Source organism: Marasmius oreades, chromosome 1, assembly GCF_018924745.1.
Source record: "Marasmius oreades isolate 03SP1 chromosome 1, whole genome shotgun sequence".
NCBI lineage: Eukaryota > Fungi > Basidiomycota > Agaricomycetes > Agaricales > Marasmiaceae > Marasmius > Marasmius oreades.
Window position 1 is genome coordinate 519347 of NC_057323.1, and position 14142 is coordinate 533488.

General features: G+C 46.8%; 5 protein-coding genes across 5 annotated transcripts; 2 read left to right on the forward strand and 3 right to left on the reverse strand.

Annotated features, from left to right (window-relative positions):
- Nucleotides 1-4139: 4139 nt before the first annotated feature.
- Nucleotides 4140-5471, reverse strand: E1B28_000121 (uncharacterized protein). The gene is made up of 5 exons (XM_043160696.1): nt 5160-5471; nt 4657-5102; nt 4417-4599; nt 4319-4362; nt 4140-4266 (listed from the first exon to the last, which is right to left on the reverse strand). Exons 2-5 carry the CDS (start codon nt 4915-4917, stop codon nt 4158-4160), a joined length of 597 nt encoding a protein of 198 aa, XP_043014621.1. The 5' UTR covers nt 4918-5102; nt 5160-5471; the 3' UTR covers nt 4140-4157.
- Nucleotides 5472-6390: 919 nt separating this feature from the next.
- Nucleotides 6391-6846, forward strand: E1B28_000122 (uncharacterized protein; the record flags this gene model as incomplete). The annotated part of the gene is made up of 1 exon (XM_043145922.1): nt 6391-6846. The coding sequence occupies one exon, from the start codon at nt 6391-6393 to the stop codon at nt 6844-6846; it is 456 nt and encodes a 151-aa protein (XP_043014622.1).
- A 568-nt stretch (nt 6847-7414) lies between these two features.
- E1B28_000123 (uncharacterized protein) lies at nt 7415-7696 on the forward strand (the record flags this gene model as incomplete). Its single annotated transcript, XM_043145923.1, has 1 exon — nt 7415-7696. One exon carries the CDS (start codon nt 7415-7417, stop codon nt 7694-7696), a length of 282 nt encoding a protein of 93 aa, XP_043014623.1.
- On the reverse strand, nt 7697-10052 carry E1B28_000124 (uncharacterized protein; the record flags this gene model as incomplete). The annotated part of the gene is made up of 6 exons (XM_043145924.1): nt 7697-8942; nt 8993-9241; nt 9292-9542; nt 9591-9692; nt 9750-9892; nt 9946-10052. 6 exons carry the CDS (start codon nt 10050-10052, stop codon nt 7875-7877), a joined length of 1920 nt encoding a protein of 639 aa, XP_043014624.1. The 3' UTR covers nt 7697-7874.
- A 1474-nt stretch (nt 10053-11526) lies between these two features.
- On the reverse strand, nt 11527-12574 carry E1B28_000125 (uncharacterized protein; the record flags this gene model as incomplete). Its single annotated transcript, XM_043145925.1, has 2 exons — nt 11527-12386; nt 12445-12574. The coding sequence occupies 2 exons, from the start codon at nt 12572-12574 to the stop codon at nt 11527-11529; spliced, it is 990 nt and encodes a 329-aa protein (XP_043014625.1).
- Nucleotides 12575-14142: the final 1568 nt, after the last annotated feature.

A 14142-nucleotide genomic window follows, 5' to 3' on the forward strand; every position in this document is an offset into this window, starting at 1 on the left:
AAAATGCTACAAACTCTCTCTCGTCGGTCTTGGGTAGTACACAAGGAAAAATCATTCATCTGTACCAACTCAAACTAGGACTAGTCTGAGCCATAATACCGACGATTGGCTTCAACGTAGAAAATGTCGATATTGATATTCCCAGCATGACCGGGCACATCTCCACACGGTCTGTTGGGCTTTTGGTCTGGGATGTGCAGATGATAAGGGTGCTAAAGTCGGTGGTGGACACTTGCAATGCTACGGTTTGGTTTGTGAACAGTCAAGGATGAGTTGGATGAATCTACCGGGGGAGAACTCGGATAGCCCTTTGGTTTCTATACCTGTTCTCATGTAAGTACGTTCCTCAGATATCGGTATACGCTGATTATGCTTACTAAAGTCCAGAACACCCGAGTTCTCGACAATATCCGTATCAAGTTCTCCGAAGGACTGGCGGGGAGAACCGCGCCATGGCGCAAGACACCCTAACTGAGCGGCGGGGGCCTCGGTTCACCTTCGAGCGGTGTACTATCATCAAGTTTCGACTGGCTCTGATTGCCCCTCAAAACACCTTCCGGATCTAAATGAATGACTAAAGTCGCTTCATCCAACCCCACCTCTGAACCTAAAGCCCCAATCTCAGGCCCCAATGGATCGGACGAATTGAGCGAAAAACTTGATTCTCGGTTGACAAGGCCAGTCACAGATCCCCCTACAGACGAATCCCTCTCTCAGTTCCATACGTTGAATCTCCCTTCATACACGCACCTTCGAATCGCCTACTATCATGTCCTGATTAAACACAGTCATCGACAAGATGTACATGTGTAAAATATCATGCATCATTAGCCGCCGCCGCGTCAACTACTCCTCATTTTTCTCCTTCGTTTTCAGGCATCATATTCGACGGAATACATCGAACAGAGCCCCCGCCCCCACACGCAGGAGTAAGGCTTCTCACACTACCACCTCGAAGTTGGATCGAAGTCGAAGGCCCAGAGAAAGGTCGATTTTTGGGCAAGTTTTTGTTCCTCAATCCATTTATCGCAAAGAGCGATCTATCGAGTACTATTCAAAGCAGGAGGTGATGGTGAGCGCTTGAGCCAAGGAGACGAAGGAGGCCGTGGATGTGATTGTATTAAGATACTCCTATGGCCGTAAAGTATCATACAATGCTTCGTACAACATAAACTAGGAGAGAGATTATAAAGAGGTACGTGGCAGAAAGCAGAGAAAAAAAGAAAAAGAGCAAGAAAAAGTCATCTGGTTGTACGGAACTTCGGTCAGTACGAGAGTGACGGAAAGAAAGGATAGTTTCCTCACCTTCCACCCGGTTTTCGTAAGGTAAGCTCGAGTCGGGAACAGCTGTATTGATGCAAATAAGTATCGATGATCAGAGTACAAGTTGAAGCAAGTGTATCTCACAATGAGAAATGTTGACCTTTGGCGACAGTAAAGCTTGTGATTCTGTGGCTATTTTGTGGTCTTCTGTGCATGAGATGGCCGGAGCTGAAGACAGTTAGATGGGAATTTTAACGAGCAAGGAAAACGAAACATCAACCGAGGTGGATGGCTCACCTTCTTGAGTATCTGCAGAATCTGAATTTGAATTTATTCTCACAACGTCCTTCATGTACTCTGATGCACAGGAAATACTCGTGAATAGACATCTATAAGTACGAAACGTGGATGTTTACCTTCTGTCTCGTCAAACAGTGATTCAAGGAAGAAATAATTATCTGGTTCTTCGAGACATCGGTCTAAGCGAAAGAATGCAGGTAAGCACGAATGCGACGGAAAAAAAGTAATGATTTCTCCACCTTCCACCGAGTTTTTGTGAGATACGTTTGAGTCGGGAACAGCTGTAAGGTGACAATGAGTACCGTGATCAGACAACTTGTTGAGGCTAGGGTCTCACGTTCCGAGTACTCTCCAGAATAACTGTCAGTTGATCCTGCGGGTATTTTGTGGTGTTCTGTTCAAGAAAACAGTCCGTGAGATGGTCAAATCAGAAGATAATAATTCAATTCACCTTTGACAATTTCTTGAAAGCGGTTTTCGGCAGAAGCAACTGTGAATATAGGTTGTTGAAGAGATTGTGCGAAATTTGTGGTTTTAGGGTCAAACTTCCTTGCAATTTGGTATTCATGTATGTGCTTGTAGACTGTGGTAGGCCAGGACCACATGCTAGAATGCCATTCTTTGAAGCAGAGCTTGAAGGGAAGGCCGAGATATTTGCACATTTCCGGCGAGAGCCAAGTTTGGCCAGTTAAATCAATTGACCAATGATACGTGATACAACCAAGGGCCCAAGAATGGACAAAAAAGTAAATGGGTGTGTGGAGCGATTGGCGGCGTTGTCGTTTGCATTTAGACTTCTGAAGTGTGCCTGTCAGCTTGAGACGAGGGAAGATGAACTCTGACACATCAGTAAAACAGCAGACCTCCTTATGTGGTTTTTCAAGGAGGATAAGGAGGATAAGGAGGCAAGGAACCGAACTTTTTCGCCGAACGTGGGGTATCCCCGAAAAAGTTCAGTTCCCCCAAAAAAGTGTGGTTGCCCTGAAAAAGTGTGGTAAGGAGGGTGTGCTTGCAGCCTTGGGCCCTTTTTTGTGTACTTTTTTGTACTTTTCGAGGACTTTTCTTTTCAGTCATACCACATATTTTCGCAAAATCAGTATATTAGGTGTAACTAGCTTGTCACAAAAAACATTGGTACATCGGTACTTATGTCTACTAAGAATCAGAGTTGTAGCTATCTTGTGATTGAAAAATGCCTGTGGAAATAATGTCAAGCAACCGTTGATATAAGTTATAAGCTACGTAACCTGTTTTTTTCAGAACCTGATCCTCGAGGGTTGCGGCGTTGAATGTCGAGCTGGGAAAAGCAGGGAGTTTGAGCGGCATCGTCCAAGTATGCATATAATAATAATTGTATTGTCTATTGTATATGAGGTTATGAGCAAAGTTATTAAAGCAAGTTGATATTGAACACGCACCATTTTTGATTGACTTCTGATACCACCTTGCTTGGGGGCCATGAGACTATTTTGACTTGAAGCTGCTGTAAAAGCTCGAATGTCGTGCAGGAAGAGAATAAACTGTGATATAATGTAAGAAATATGATTAGAGAACAAAAACACGCACCTTTGGGTTCAGATTCCTAATAGCCTGTTATGATGTCATGGAGGAAGGGGAAGGAAGAAATGGGGGAGGCGAAAACAGCAGTGCAACGTGTCAACAAGACCATGTGATTTGCGGAGTAGAGTCGGACTTTGAATTGACTTAGTGACTTTTACGAAGATAGATAGATAGATTTTTCACACGTTTTTTACCCAAGTAAAATAAGGAGACAAGGAGCAAAAACCATGCACAACCTGAGAAAAGTAGGTTTCAAAAAGTACAAAAAAGTACAAGTATGAAAAAGTACAAAAAAGCTCTGAAAAACTCGCTGCTGTTTTACTGATGCAATGGTGTTAGCCGGAGATCGGCAGTGCTCAACAAACACTCACTGTAGTTGGAAAGGTCCTCGTCCAATGAGATGTTGAGAGCGTGGAAAACACTCGACGCTTGTGAGAGCCATGAGCATTGTTCGCTGACAGTGTGTGCTTGTATCTTGCGCCCATCACTGAGACGGAACCTAAAAATAGATCAGATGACAGTCGATTGTTTTGTGAAAAAACAATTACCTGTTTCCTGTCCTTCTGCCAAGACAACCTCTGTGACTCCTCCACCGCCGCTGTCCATTATCGGGGAAAGCAACCATTGAGTTTGTCAAACTGGAAATGACGTGGTCGATATGACTGGTCGGGACGTTGACTCTCATTGCAAAACCACTATGATTAAGCATATCGAGAAGCCCCCGATCGACTTGCCTGCTGGTGAAATATCGAATGATGACAGCTTCTTTCAGGAATTCCATATCGGAAGGAACTGTGACGCCGAAGGCTGCTTCCTCCTGAACGACACATTTCGGCCCGATTGGTCCGCGACAAAATCTTCCTTTGGTCGGATCCATCCACAGCTCGTTTCTTGGACATCCCAAGGTGCACTATATCATGTATTGGTCAACCACGACCTAGTATGGCTACATTGTCCACTTACCCTCAGTAACTCAATATAGAAGGACCCCACAGCTCTTAATCCAGCTTCAATATGTGCAACAGGTATGAGCTCTAGAAGTACATCATCAACGAGAGTTTAATTTCTGTGAATGAGTATATACCTCCACAGAATATCAACGAAGGAACTGACGACTTGTTGTAACCAAAAAGGGGAATATCCCTACGGAAACATTCAAATCATCCTGAAACATAATCCAAAGAATTCATAGTACCTGCGCCAATCCTTAGAACATCGCGAAAAATCGCGCTTCCATTCCTGTCGAATCCAATCATGAATTTATCAAGGGGCGGGCGAATCCTGCACACTTACCTTCATTGCATCTCGACCATGATATGTCTTCACAGTGAATTTCTTCTGTCCAAACGATCCATTTACATGAATATCGGCATGATAGACAGCTGCCTCCGTGTCCTCTTTCCCGTTTGAACACAACTGCCAAGAATAGCAGATGTCTTTGTCCTTATAGATATCGCCCCGCTTGATTTCGGTGAACTGGGGAACATGTTGTTAGAGTCTGGGCTGGACAACTAGAGTTACGCAACATCAGACCTCGGAGAGTCCTGATAGTAAGCCCCTGCCAACATTCGTCCTCTTCTCTCGTGTCTGAACGATCGTGCAGTCTTTGCATTGATCCCTTCCAACGTTTGAAAAACTTCCACGGCCGCTAATCTTGACTTGAGATGCACCACTAAACATCTCCATTTTCGACCGGTGGTCCATGACTCGGAGGTGGGGGTTGGGTGGGCGAAGGAAGGATGGGAAGGATGGCGATGGTGCTTGTATAAGAACGAGGACGCACGGCAGCTGCATGTCCAGTAAAAGCTGTAGAGCGCAGCACAGACATCATTGGTGTGCTTGTTAACGTGTGGGCGCTGCCATAACACTCATGAAGGCGATAACGCGGCCTTGAAAAGTCCAACTTGGTTGCATCGTTCCCACAAGCTGAGCGCAGTCGTCAGGAATAGCGCTATGCACCGTTTTCCTCGTAGAGTGAACTGGACGATGGATTTCAGATTCGAATTCAAACAATTAGAACCACAAGGGACACGCACCTCAGAAGTCCGACTTGCTTTACTTTTTTCTTAGCTCTGTTTTTGTTCTCGCCCCATGCAACATTCCCTCTGTCAATCTTACAAGACCTCGAGTAGAGCCAAAGTAGAGCGGCAATCATCGACGTAGCGGAAATAAACTGTCTTCATCGCCTCGAACATTGCTTGAAGGAATATCACGGCCCACGAGGTGTGAACTAGAGGGTGAAGAATGACATTGAAACCGTCTTGTTTAGGAAGAGAAACTTGCCGCAGGTAGTAGGAAATGTGGATCCAGGCTGTTCATTCTGTTCAACACGGTGGTAAGTACTAGAGCCTAATACCTTCACTTTCAAATTCCCACCCTTTTTTGAAGTTTGCATTCTCAACCAACGCGACCATCATGGCACGTACACACGACCAAAAGGCTTAGGAAGGGTCGAAACGTCTTTAGGACTCTCGCATTTTACTCCTCTTAACTCAAAGTCAGCCTTCCTCACGCGCTAACCAAGCCGTACAACACCTCATGCAAGACTCGCGTCGTCACTTATACATGCCCGACGTTGATTGGTATTATTACCGTAGGTCTCTTGTGTTACCAATGTAGTACAGGACTGACCAGTTTCAATTCACGTATATACAGGCCGAAAGAACACTGACTTGGTGACCAAGACGCGATTCACTCCATGTGTCCAGAAGTTCCTAACGCAGTCCTCGTTGGGGCAAGTTTCCTCTTTCCAACTTTCCCGCTTTTCGTACTTACCCCCTTGGTTTCCCGGCTAGACAGCTCCTTCCGGACAAAGCAAAATTTTCAAGCGAGCCGTTCAAGTTGGCGGACAGTCACTCGAATTCACTGGGACAAGGCGTAATCGTTGCGCGTGTGCTCCAGACCATAGCTGTAGCTGTTGCAGTTCGTTAGCGGAAGACTAGCTAGATGCGCTTGGTTGAGGACCGTGGAACGAGTTGGGCTGCGAGCGAATCCGACATCATGATTCCGCAACAAGTCCGACACAACGCGACGGATAGTAACACTTTCCTTCGCGACGCGTGACAGTAACAGAGACTTAAAAACTGCCATCATCCCAGCGACGCCGACAGCTTGCCATGCAACGCTCTACACATACCGTCTCGTCTCTAGGGCATGGCCGATTTCCGACGTCACTAGCCACGTCTAGCACGTCAAGTACACGTCTACCTGGCATGGCAGATCCTAATATTGCTCTATAAAATCCAAGGAGACCCTTTCAACCTCCCAATGCTTCGCCGTTTCATCAACTCCATCTACCCCTCCCAAAAGCGCTACAAAATATGTTTCGTTGGTCTTGGGTATACAGGAAAAACCACTCTTCTCTACCAACTCAAATTAGGACTAGTTGGAGCCACGATACCGACGATCGGGTTCAATGTAGAAGAGGTCGATATTCCCGGCACATCGCTCAGCACGGTCTGTTGGGATTTAGGTCTGGGATGTGCGGACATCAGGGTGATGATAAGGATGCTAAAGTCGGTGGTGGACACCTGCGACGCTGCGGTTTGGCTTGTGGATTGTAAGACAGTCAAGGATGAGTTGGACGAATCTTTGAAAGCCTTTCAAGACCTGTTCACGTCGAACCCGGATAGCCCTTTGGCTTCTATGCCTACTCTCCTGAGATATCAGTATGTGCTGATTATGCTTACTATAATCTGCCCACAGTTTGGCAACGAAGGTTGATAAAGTCCAGAACACCCGAGTTCTCGACGATATCCGCATCAAATTCTCCAAAGGACTAGCAGGAAGAACTGCACCATGGTTCATATCCGGTGTCTCCCTAACCGAGAACCTCGGCTCGCCGTCGAGCGGTGTACTATCATCTTTCGAATGGCTACGATTGACCCTCGAAGCACCTTCCGGACCTAAACCCACAGCTGAAGTCGCTTCACCCAACCCCACCTTTGAACTTAAACCCCCGATCCCAGGACCAACGGACGAATTGAGCGAAAAACTTGATATTTGGTTGACAAGGCTAGCCACAGATTCCCCTCCAGACGAATTCCTCTCTCAATTCCACACGTTGAATCTCCCTTCATGGGATCACTACACGCACCTTCGAATCGCGTATCATGTCCTGATTAAACACGGTCGTCAACAAGGTGTGTAAAACTTTCATTAGCTGCCACGTCAACTATTTCTCATTTTTCCTCCTTCGGTACTAGGTAAAAACATCATATTCGACGGAATCCAGAAATACATCGAACAAAGTCCCGGCACGCAAACGCGAAAACAAACTTTTCACTTTACCATGACCTACTTTTGGGTCCAAATGGTTCATTTTGGGATCAGGAGTATGGCTTCTCTTATAACCACCGCGAAGTTGTGGATTGAAGTCGAAGGAGAGAAGGGCGATTTTGGAAGGTTTCTGTTGCTCAATCCGTATATCGCAAAGAGCGATCTATGGAGCGAGTACTATTCGAAGCAGGTGATGATGAGCAAGGAGGTGAAGGAGGCTATGGTACTACCAGATAAGAAACCTTTGCCTAACCTCGTTACGCAGGATTTAGTTGATAAGATTCGGATGCGATGAAACGGAGACCACTTCATTGTATTAAGATATTCTTATGGGTGTAAAATATCATACAACGCTTGACTTGCAAGGTTGTGTAACGTAAACTAAGACGCAGATTGTAAAGGAGTACGCGGCAAGGAAGCAGAGAGAAAAAGACCGAGACAGAGAATAACTATCGACCCTTCGAGAATCTTAGTCACTGCTGCATACTCTTCTGGATAGCTTTCCTAACGGGATTCTGCTCCGGGCTCAGGGCACCCGTCTTCTCCATCCTATCGAACAACACAAACAACTTATCCATCTCTCTCTCCTTCTCTTCCTCGCTCATATCGTCCATAGGGTTACTGGTCTTCTCAGGAACGTATGTTCCGGTAATCGGGTTGATCTGTCGGGTATCCGAAGGTCCTGCAAACGTCATTTCCGACTCCAGAGCTGCCTTCGCATTCGCTCCTTCGCCAGTCCCTCCGCCTTCCTTTTCACCATTGGCCGATGTCGATGTGGCAGAAGGGGCCGTGCTAGTAGTAGAACTACTCGCCTCGCCACCTCCAGGGCTCTCAGCCGTCACCGGCGCACTCATCACCCCCTTCTCAAACAAGAACCCAGCAACATGCCCATATCCAACTTTCGAACACAAAACCCCCGCATCTTGTCCGCACATAGCATAGAGCAACTCTCCCGCGGACTCGTTCAACCTCTTATGATACACACTGCCCATCAACCTGATACACCTTCCCAAAATATTCGGTCGTTCATCCAAAGGCTGCTCAGGATCACGATCCATATCCTCAGGAACGATCCAATTACAAATCCTGTTACGGGCGGACACGTCGCCTATGCAGAGACGTGTGGCTAGGATGACTAAAGGGGAAAGGATGTCGTCGAGGTCGTCGGATGGATGTTTGGATTTGGCAAAGTCCCTGATGGATTCGGAATCTGGAGATTCGGATTTGGGGAGGTAGAACGCGAGGGATTTGTCGAGCAGATCTTGCGTGTGTTGAACGACATCTGGTTGTTCTGCAGACGTGTGGAACCATTTGGAACGAAGAGCGTTGTTTACAGGGATGGTTATCAGACTATGTATGGCATTCGTTAATGGTGGGTGGAGAGGTGTAGGTTCGGTGTTAGGTGCCGGTAATGAGAGGTAGAGTTCCAAGATTGGAGGAAGGAATCCATCAAGTTTCGGACTCCAGAAGTCCCCCATGATTCTCGCCTCGTTGCCTGAAAGGGATGGCAGTGACGATGATTGGGGTACACAATCCACCATCTGAAAGGAACCGTAGTTTGATACGTAGTCGTCCATAGTCTAATACGCACCTTGGGATAGTACAACAACAAGTTAAACGTAAACTTCAAGAGATCTGCAATCGCCTCCCGTGCCAGATTTGCCTTGTCGTTCTTCAAGTATCTGGATAACGCCAGGTCCAACTTGTCTTCAACGATATTACTAATCGTGCGTCCATCGTGGCTCTCCTCCACCAGCCAAATAACGAAAGGCGATCTAGAGACAGTAGCGAAGAAAAGGATCCTGGATAGGATGAAGATCTCATCGCAGGTCGTGGCTTCCTGACATCCCTATCAACAAAAATAGAGGAAAGCTAAAGTATTCCACGCACATTCAGCATCTTAACACAAACTTCTCCGCCCTTAACCTCTTCTGATATGAACGTCGATCGACTGTCTTCAAAGAGCAACATTGCGTTGGCGATACATCGCAAAGCGTCGCAAGCTGCATCCAGATGATCTTTCTCCTTCAAACTTGACGCGATATGCAGGAGGTCCGATAATCCTGACTCTGTTGCGAGGTAATCCGAACCTTGTGGGTTTCGTCCAAGGATTTTCACGGCTAGAATCGCTTGACTGGCATCTACGGATCCCATCAGTCCCGTAGTACCACAATGGATCTTTCACACACCTTCATCGGATATCCTCGAGTCAGAACCTCTGATTTTTATATCATCCAGCAAAAGTTTGAGAAGTTTTGTTCGAGTCGATTCGCTGATGGCAAAACCTGGCGCTGCACACCCCAAGATGTCAGTCAATATGGAGAACCACCAGATCCTGGAAAACTCACCACCGAGTATTATCGACTGCAAAACTTTGGCTACTTCTGTTCTGGTTGAATACGGCGTTAGAGCTGTATACGCATCGGCAAGGTCTCCCATATCCAGGTGAACGCAATTTCTTGCTGAGGTTGCCAGATCAGGACGGAAAGCGCTAAATGTAGGGCGGCTGAGAGAAGAAACTTGGAGCGTTTATAATCAACGTACCTCAGATTAAGGAGAAAGGAAAGGAAAAAGGAAGGACTAGCCTTGTTAGGTGAAGTGAGTGAAAGTTTGCTGTGGAAAACTCGGCTATTTACGCACGGACCATCCATGTGACCTTTTCCCGTCTGAGCTCGACGCGGGCGCAGCAGGGACCTGCCGACGCCGTTCCAAGGGAAACGCGATCAAAGGAGAAAGAGACGCGCAGATTATTTCTTCCTCGTCCTCGTCTTCATCATAGTCGGGCTCGAATTCTGGTTCTGAACCAGCAGGGATTGCAACAATTACACGGACAACTCAACGTTCAACAGCATTCCGACTCATATGGCGATTCAGTGGCCGATTCCTCAGTTTCTAGTTTAAAATCCTCCGACGATTCTAACCGAGAATCTAAAGATTGAAACCCTCTCAAGAGAGTACCGCACCTGCAGACGATCTTACTCGAGCTCGGTCAACTTCGCCTTCCATGGATATCCCATCATTCCTTGCGCCAAAACGCCCGGACGAAAGCTCTGCAACGACCGCTCGACGTGAACAAAAATAAAGGAAAAGTTTAGAAATCATGGATGAGCGCCGTTGCAAAAGGATTCAGGGATGACTTGGAAGAGATCAGAAAGGTGAGAAGCATCCTTGTCTTCAACACCGAGCAAGTTTCGACACTTAGCTTACGTGACGGATATTTGCTCAGGAACACAATATCGAGCTGTCTCTTCTCATGAGTCCCTCGCTCTGGTGCAGACATGTTCCCCTCGAAAAACAAACAAACGGAGTGAACGAGATGGAACTGATTGTAGGATGACTGTTGGTCTGTAAGGCTGCGACGTTTCCTATGCAAGCAATGCCCTCCTATTGAAATACTAATCTGAAGAAACATTAGAGACGTGAGTCCGTTCTGTTGTCATTGACTTGTATTAGTTTAAGGAAGTAACACGATTCATGGAGTCTCGGCCGTATGTGAAGAACAGGGAGTTCTCGCCGTTCAAGAGTTCTTTGAGTAGGGCTCCCGGCGGAACTTTCGATCGCGCCCCACGAAACTATACAGCTCTATGTTCGGACCTAGCCTCTTGAAGTTGGAGCGACTCCGCACAGCCAGGTATCAAGATTAAACAATATAAGTATATGGGTCACCACGGCTAAAACGGTGATGTTGGATTATTTATAGCGGAGTCGCGTCTGTACCATTTTCACCTGCCATCCCTAGTAATACCTACATGCTTCTTGGGAGCGACTGACTCCGCTTTGACAGTCAGGTATTGAAACATACTTAAAGTACACGAACAACTTATGCTCGGATAATGGAGCGGGAGGAATATTGTACCGTGTTTTGACAGCTGAGTAGATGACTCGCCCGTAAGAATGCCTTGGAGTCATAGAGATGGTTTGGAAATGCAGTGGAGAGCTCAAATCGTCATATAATCACTTCAACCGCCTTTAAGTTTTCAAGTTTCACCCTTCGCATTGCGACGAAACCAAATTTTGAACATTGATCAAAGATACTGAAAGTTACTTCGGTACGTACGTAGGAACCAACTGGTAGAAAACAGAAATGCATAATTCAATGGGCAAGTTGTGACTCTGCGCCGACTTTCACGTAGGATACATCGTGATGACATTCCCCCCGTTATCGATGACCAAATCCATGCCATCGGAATTAAATGGTGGACTGTTGAGTGACTTTCGCCCCTGTCCTGCCAACCCCCAGTGCTTGAGTCGGTAGGTTGGCGCAGTGGCCGGTCCCCATGGCGCAGGGTCTTTCATCCCCTGCTCGAGAATCCACTGCAAGTCAGCGTCCGTTTTGCTAGAATCGAACACTCCCTTTGAGGTATCCCTCACCGTGCCGTCGGGTCTGACAAAATGGTCGTTACGAATATTCGCGATGGCCATTGGAGTCAACAGAGGTGCATTAGTGAAACCTTCGGGCAGAACGAGGTTGTATTTGGGCGCGGTGCCGACGTCGACGGTCTCGGTGCACGTCGCAGTAGCCCCTGCAACCACACAACTTCCCCATCCCGTATTGAAGACATTAGGCGGTGCGACCTCGAAGATGACATTGTACCCAACCTTCCAATCCCCATCACATTCATCAAGACCTTGTGTACATTTATAATTCGTGTTCGTCGCAACGAGGTTTGCACATCCGGGACATTTACCGTCGGCAATGGTGTGTTTCCTGCTGTCTGGACTGACTGAAAAGAGGTTGTAGGAGATCGACACCATCGGGATAGTACAGGTGGCTCTCCCACCGCCCGTCCAGTTGATGGTGTTTAGATCCCAAGGGTATCTGGTGTAGAACGTGAATGTACCGGAGGCGTCCGTAACGCTGAACGTGCATTCAAAAGGCTCGCCAGCTTGAGAGGTCTGCGCAGTGAGGTTGCCTTTGTTCGGACCGTTCGGCGAGAAAGCAGCCTTTCCAGAGACATCACCGCTATTCAAGCTAAGACCTGGACCTGTTCAGAATTACTGGTGTCAGCAATCGTTAGTTCAGAGGGCCGTAGTGTACCGTACCAGCTCTCTTGGCAAGAAGCCTGGGATCGCGCAAGTCGATCGCCTTTGAGGCTGCTAGCAAAGGCATTGTAGTAGGGAGAAGCATGAAGGCAATCATGAGAGTGAGTACAGAGCATCGCGAGGTCACCATGGTTCGCGAGACGCTGCGGGAGCTCCGAAGCAACTAAGAAACAGTGGCTTGAAGTTCAACGATTGTATTCCAGTGGCCTTTTATACCATGAAATTCGATTTAAGGGGATGATGAGTGCCTGGGGGGTCAGGACGCTCATGTCTTCTTGGTATATTTGCCTTCTTGACAGGTAGATAGAGGAGGTAGGCCAGATACAGCAACATTTGAATCAAACCTGTTAAATGACAATCGCTAAGCATGTCAATGAATAGAGATGAGCTATCACCGGCGCATACTTGTAGGGCTTCGAGGGAGATTTCATACAATGATACATCTATCGTGTACTCGGGATATAAGAGGAATTGAAAAAAAAAAAAATGAAACAAGAAAGCACCGAACGATATCTTCATGAACAACTTGCCTCGCGCGGTGAAATCTTAGCCTACTGACTGAATCCATGTCGCATCCACACCTGGGGGTAAACCAGACTGTTGATATTGCTGGAATTTTAACTAAATCAGCAAGGCACATTGTTATCCAGAAACAGGCAGGCGTACATACTGTAGGGCAATGGACGTAATACCAAGGTTTTGAATCAAAGCCAGGGATTCGGCAGGAGTTAACTGAACCAGAGTGATATGAGGATGTGGTACCGGTGGGGCGTATAAATGTGTCAACTTAGTACGTTCGAGAAACATTAACATTTCCAAAAATGTTTAGTCTTAGATAGTCCATCACCGCGCATAAATAAAATGAACGCTCACAAGTAGGTCGACCCATCGCAACTGGAAAGCTCCGCATCGAGGTGAACTAAGCTATGATTGAGTGTCTTCGCATATCTGCCCAACAACAGTTTGCGAGGAGGGATAGCGAACTGGCGTTGAGAGACAATTGCGGATCTGCGAGAGAAGATTCTGTGATTGTTCTGTCGATGAGCTTGTTTTTGAAGCCGGTAATCTTACTGCAGTCTGGAGAGGAAGGAAGGTATAGGGAAATACGTTAGTTGGAAAAGATTGATGAAGGGAGGACGGAGGCACATCTGGAAACCCTCACAGCCACGGGCCGCGGTCTGAACACGTCTTCCCACGGTTACAGCCAAGGGATTTTTCGTCTCTCGGTATACTTCAAGCACTTACTCTACGCGGACTCTGGCTGAGAAACCTTGAAACGCTCACAAATATCCAACTCAGCGATTTATACTAGACTCGGATGACGGCAGATTGACAGGTGTGTAAGTTGTCATTTCGCTACGATTTAATTCAAATTTAATTGAGGGCCACTTGGCATGGGAAGCTAACGATACCACAACAAGAAGTTGAAGCAGTCCATGCCCATAATTACCTTATCGCAGCAATCATTCTCGCATCTTCATCTTCAGCTTTCAACTTTTTCTGCCTAAATATACATTCTAGGTCACTCCGACACTCGTAACTTGCCTGAGGTACGCTACAACTTAAAACTCGAAGCTCTGTAATTATCGAATTTACCGTGCGCACACAGTATACATTATGATACCGCTCCCGAACGCGGAAAATAACCTGCCATGGCCCATAAAATTAAAGAAATCGGTCCATCATGCGATTTCGTCC

What these genes read in the sequence shown, in the direction of transcription:
- E1B28_000121 (XM_043160696.1), bottom strand. Translation starts at nt 4,917, where the DNA reads ATGCAGCTGCCGTGCGTCCTCGTTCTTATACAAGCACCATCGCCATCC. An exon ending in TACTATCAGGACTCTCCGAG is followed by an intron (nt 4,600 to 4,656) that starts GTCTGATGTTGC and finishes CATGTTCCCCAG; the next exon opens with TTCACCGAAATCAAGCGGGG. An exon ending in TGTTCTAAGGATTGGCGCAG is followed by an intron (nt 4,267 to 4,318) that starts GTACTATGAATT and finishes ATGTTTCCGTAG; the next exon opens with GGATATTCCCCTTTTTGGTT.